Below are 5079 nucleotides of genomic sequence, written 5' to 3'. Positions count from 1 at the left end.
GGCCCATCCTGCCTCCTTCACGGACCTCGGGATGCCACGGAATTCCTGTACAGAATGTGCTCACACAAGGCCTCCAGGGTCCTGGGCTCTGTGCTGCCCAGGAGGTGAGGTCCAGGGGAAACGGGAGCTCGCTGGCAAGGAGAAAATCGAAGCGCACGTGAACACCGAGACAAGGCCAGAGCAGCAAATGGCAGAGAGGCAGAGAAAATGCTTCAGGAACTCGAGAGAGGTCACTTTCAGATGGAAGGTCTCAGAGCAGGATCCAGGGAAGATGCAGCCTTGAATCTGCCTCCTGAAACTCATTCCGGGGATAGAGGACACTCAGCTGCCTTGGATTTTCTCAGCCATTCCACGCGCTGCTCTGTGAGAGCAGCTCCACCTCCCACACTCCTTCTGGCAAAGTTCTCCACCACTCAAGTTCTAAGATGTCCTCATCAGCCAAGCCTTCTGCTGGAAGAACTGAAACCGCTTATTTCATCGCTCTTGTCCCCCATCAGCCTAGAGGTAAAAGCTGTTTCCTTCATTCCTTCCTATTGTCCTTTTTCTCCCTCTAGTATCTAACTACCTGTTACCAGTTAACTCTTTATATTAAGTACAACATGTGACGCTCACAAAACAAGGGTTTCGTTAAGAAGGGAAAGTACAAGCTGCGGTTACAGATGGGGAGTCTGTGAAAAAAAAAAAAAAAAGGGTCCACAAGCCTCCGTAGAGAGATCAGGAACAGAAGGGTGCTGATGAGCAGAGGTGGAGAGGAGTACGTCCTACTGCCTACTGCTCAGGTCAAGAGAATCCTGGGCTTTGCCATTCAGCGGAGATGCCTGTCCGTACTTCCAGGCACTGGCAGCTCGGTGAATCAGTGCAACCTGTGTGAAAGTGACCGAAAAAGGAGGATCTGCTTCTGAAGACTTGGAGAATGATAGAAGGAAGAATCTCAAGTTTTTTGAAATGTCCTTTAGACACCATCAGGCTCAACCCCATCCTATATGGTCACTAAACCCAGAGATGTCCCATTCGCTTGTTCTTGCCCTAAGATGACAGTTCTCCTTCGGGACAGTGTAACGTAAGCTTCCATAGCAGAGCAGCTAGAGGCAAGTGAATGAAGCCATCATAAGGAGAAGAGCCAAGTGAACTATTCCAGCTTGGGAATTTTTGATGAGTCTGAAACTGGAAATGCTCTAAGAGCAATATACATATTTTTCTTCTGATGTTAGAGATGACTGAATGCTTTTATCTTCTACTCTAATTCTCCCCATCCTGCAATACTGTCATATTGCAAGATGGGTGCCCCAAGTCCCAAAGTGGCCAGTACACATATGTAAGTACATTTATAACTAACATCAACACTGGAGGCAGAAGATTATTTTCAATATTGCATTTATTCAAAAGTACACAAATATGTTCTATAATACATAATGTAAACATCATAAAATTTGACTTGAATAATACTTCTACTAAAAAAGAAATTCTGCGCATGAAGATATTTGTGCCCACCCAAGTCAGAGTCCCTCGTTTACGTCACAGAAGCACGGTGGCAGGTTATCAAAGTCGGCATATAAGTTACATTCGTCACAGCACTGGAGGTTGGGATAGGACCCAGCGGTGAGGGCTGCAGCCGCAGCAACCTTGTCCTGAGTGAGCAGGGCTGGGTTACTCTTTAAGGCCAAACAAAGGGGTGCCTTTGGAGGTCTTGGGAAAAGACATACACAAAGCAAGGCATTAGAATTTTTCTTCTCGGTCCACTGGTCACAGTTATCAGGGGTATCTGCGAAGTTTAGGCCTAGGGCCAATCAAATCATAAGAGCAACCTGAAACTAGAGCCCGCTGCCCCTGTCCCTATCTGATCCCCACCTCTCCTAGGATTGCTAGAAATGTAAAGTCAGGTCACAGCAAACGAGGGAGAGCGACCTGCCAGCGAGGGTCCCCCAGCTGATCGCTGCAGGCCCATCAAGTGCACAGCGTGACCGGGAAGGCGCCACACTGGGCCGTCCCCCGCGTTCGGGGATTCTCCTTCTAGCTCACAGGCTTAACTGCCCGAGGATGGGAGCAGCACCGCTTCTAACGACCGATCCCTCCCAGATCGCAAGGTTCCTCTCCCCCAAAGTTAATTATCTTTTGTCCCATCTACACACTCTGGCAGGTGTCCCCCAGGATCTTCACGCAGCTCGGCCTCCCCATGGTCCCACAGGCCCACCTCACTGTCCCCACGGCCAAGCACAGTGAATGAGAGAACACCGTGAGAGCTCCCCCACCCAGCGAAGAGGAGATCGGTTCAGCCTGTCCTCTGAGAGACTCTGAGGCACAGACTCGTTCCCAGCCTCTGCCACAGGCTGCAGTGCCTGGCACGGAGGTAGGGCCCAGCCAGTGTGCTGAGCAGGCCGGCCGAGGGGCCCCTCAGTGAGGGGGAGTGAAGCCAAGCAGCACAGAGCCACCCAGCCGAGAACATTCTGTTCATGAGCTCACAGCCCTAAGCCAGAGGGGAAAAAACCAACATTCTATACTCACCCGGCTTTACCTTTTCAAACCCACCTGCTGTCCCTGACCTCTCCCTGGGTGGGACCACAGGGCAAGCAATGACCTTGCTCAAGCCGGGAGCCCCAGGTATCCTATTCGAGGGGGGATTTGTCACTCTTACCCACATCACTCACCTCAATGCGTCGGCTATTTTGTAGTAAAGACAGATGACAACACCCATCAGCACAAGAATGGCCACCAGGATACCGCCACCAATGCAGAACATAATTATCGTGTTGACTGTAGAAGACTTAGCTTTGTCTAGGCAGAGAAGTACAGGCTAGCAATGAATGTGGCTTCCCTCCCCACCCTTCCTCGAGTGGAAAAAGAATTGAATCCCAAACCACAGATCCTTGCACATATAAAATACAAATGAGTCTTCCCAGGAAGGCACAGGACCCTTAACTGGCCCAGAGAGGGGGAAAAGGATTAATGAATGAGACGAGACTGAAATGTAAAACCCAGAGAGAAAGAAACAGGAAAATATCTTTTTCTTCCTTTCATAGGCAGTAATATGCAGCTGTAAGTAACAGGTCTCACTAAAACAAATGGTCTTACTCCCAAATACCTGGGCATCTTGAAATACAGTCACTTTCAGAATCAGAATTAACTCCTCCCTCTACATCAGGCTTAACAATCTCCTATGGGGATGGTTATGGGGATGACTTTTTTAAAATGTTATGTTCGACAACACTGAGAATATACAAATCCGTTTTGTAAATGATACATGTTTCAGGAAAAGTCTTCTATTCTCCCACTGACAACTGCCAATTTTCCTCCTTAATCCTCCCAGGAAATCCAGTTTTTCCAGAAATAAGCAATTCGTTTAACCCCACTCCCTGAAACTGGGTAAAAGTGAGCAAGGGTTGAAGAACAATCCACTGCCAAAACATACTTACTAGCGTCTAATTCTTGCATGCCTGATGAATGCCGGCAGTAAAAAAAAATTATAATTAATATAAACTTTAGGGAATGGTACATCTTATCAGGAATTCCTCAAACTTTGAATTTGATAGAGTTCTAATTGTCCCTCTTAGGAGTGATTAAGATCTAAGTCTGAACAGCTTGCTTGGAGAGACATCGTCTCCGTGAGAGTGTGGCCAGAGTGGACAGCCACTGTCCAGCTCCAACTTCCGTGCCTGTCAGGCCAGAGGCTGTGTGACATCAACACTCTGGACACCAACTCCTTCTCATGGAGTTCTGAATTCCATTCCATGTTCAGATATATTTTAGGACCAGTACTAATATGAGTGTCCCAATACTACTCTACATTATTTACTCTGTCTCACCTTTTCAAGTTTTGTTCCTTCAGAGAATCTTTTAAAGTCTGACTGTTAATCAAAAGCAAATCTCTGATTTCAGTAAAATAAAAGAACAGTAATGTGGGGAGGCTAATATCTAAAAACACTCATATATCTAAAAGTTCAACTATGAAGACTGGTTAGACTTTATGTTGTAGCAACTCAATAGAATAATATACAGCATAGTCATTTAACCAGACTCAGGTTAACCTGATGTAGGTCCACTGACTTCAGAATATTATCAGATTTTATGGCTAAGACAAAGATTTCAAAAAGCAGCATGAATAGAATGTCTGTTATACATCAGGTTTCTACTATTTTAAGGTATTCACACCCAGCAAAGCTGATTCAATTAAATGAGGAAATTATTTTAACTATGAAGGGCTATTCCTTGTTGCTCTGGCTAAACCCTGGGTTAAGTCACAAACAGCAGGGGACTCAGCAACAAAACTCGTGGCGTAAGACTCTGAAAATTTCTTTTCTCTATAAAAGCAATGAAAAATCTGACAGAATGTAAGGGCCTGCCCCTCCCAGAGGAACTGGCTTGTGGACCCCGGATGTAGGGGCGGGGCAGGCCAGGTGGAGACGTCCAATCGGTGGGGTGCGCGTATATCCACTGGGTAAATTGGGATTCAACTGGCCGCCTGTGTAGGGGCGGGGCTCAACCACCCCCATAAAGGTTGGTCTGCGAGGCTGTCGGGGAAGGAGAGCTGTAGAAGGAAGAAGAAAAAGAGTCGGCAGGAGCAGAAGGAGGAGAGTCGTCGGGGAGAGAGAAGAAGAAGAGCTGTAGGAGCTGTGACAGCTCTTGTAAGAGCTATAGGAGCTGTGACAGCTCTTGTCAGAGCTATAAGCCGCCAGCGGCCCCGAGCCGCCAGCGGTCCCAGCGGCCCAGAGACGCCAGCGGTCCCAGCGGCCCCGAGACACCAGCAGCCTCGCCACCACCGAGACACCAGTGGCCCCAACGCCAGTGGCCCCGCCCACATACCATGACCCTCGGCAGTGGCGCCGCGGGGAACGGCCTAGACGCCAGCAACCTCGCCGCGAACCCTGAGCCGCTGCCTCGCCGGAGCTGCCTCATTCCGGGCAGCGGCTTCGTCTGGGAAGAGGCCTCCTCGGTGAGCGGCCCTGCGGGAGCAGCATCATCAGGGAAGAGGCTTCCTCCAGAGCGGCCTCGCCGGAGCAGCCTTGTCCGGGGAGCGGCCTCGCCGGAGCAGCCCTGTCCGGGGAGCAGCCCTATCCGGGGAGCGACCTCATTAGCAACGGCCTC

At 49.2% G+C, this 5079-nt stretch overlaps 1 protein-coding gene across 1 annotated transcript; it reads right to left on the bottom strand.

Moving 5' to 3' along the window:
• Positions 1–1357: 1357 nt before the first annotated feature.
• Positions 1358–4325, bottom strand: LOC111145073 (family with sequence similarity 24 member A). Its single transcript, XM_022499694.1, has 3 exons — positions 3411–4325; positions 2646–2772; positions 1358–1686 (listed from the first exon to the last, which is right to left on the bottom strand). The coding sequence occupies exons 1-3, from the start codon at positions 3490–3492 to the stop codon at positions 1497–1499; spliced, it is 399 nt and encodes a 132-aa protein (XP_022355402.1). The 5' UTR covers positions 3493–4325; the 3' UTR covers positions 1358–1496.
• Positions 4326–5079: the final 754 nt, after the last annotated feature.

The sequence above is a fragment of the Enhydra lutris genome, unplaced genomic scaffold, assembly GCF_002288905.1.
Source record: "Enhydra lutris kenyoni isolate GAN:26980312 unplaced genomic scaffold, ASM228890v2 scaffoldscaffold12, whole genome shotgun sequence".
Lineage (NCBI taxonomy): Eukaryota > Metazoa > Chordata > Mammalia > Carnivora > Mustelidae > Enhydra > Enhydra lutris.
Note: the sequence above shows the minus strand (reverse complement) of the source record. Positions and strands in the feature narration are given on the sequence as shown.

Excerpts from the sequence above, each read along its gene's own strand:
- LOC111145073 (XM_022499694.1), bottom strand. The coding sequence starts at position 3,492 with ATGTACCATTCCCTAAAGTTTATATTAATTATAATTTTTTTTTACTGC. Across the intron at positions 2,773-3,410 it reads CATGCAAGAATTAGACGCTA|ACAAAGCTAAGTCTTCTACA; the intron begins GTAAGTATGTTT and ends TTCTCTGCCTAG. Across the intron at positions 1,687-2,645 it reads AAAATAGCCGACGCATTGAG|ACCTCCAAAGGCACCCCTTT; the intron begins GTGAGTGATGTG and ends TCTTTTCCCAAG.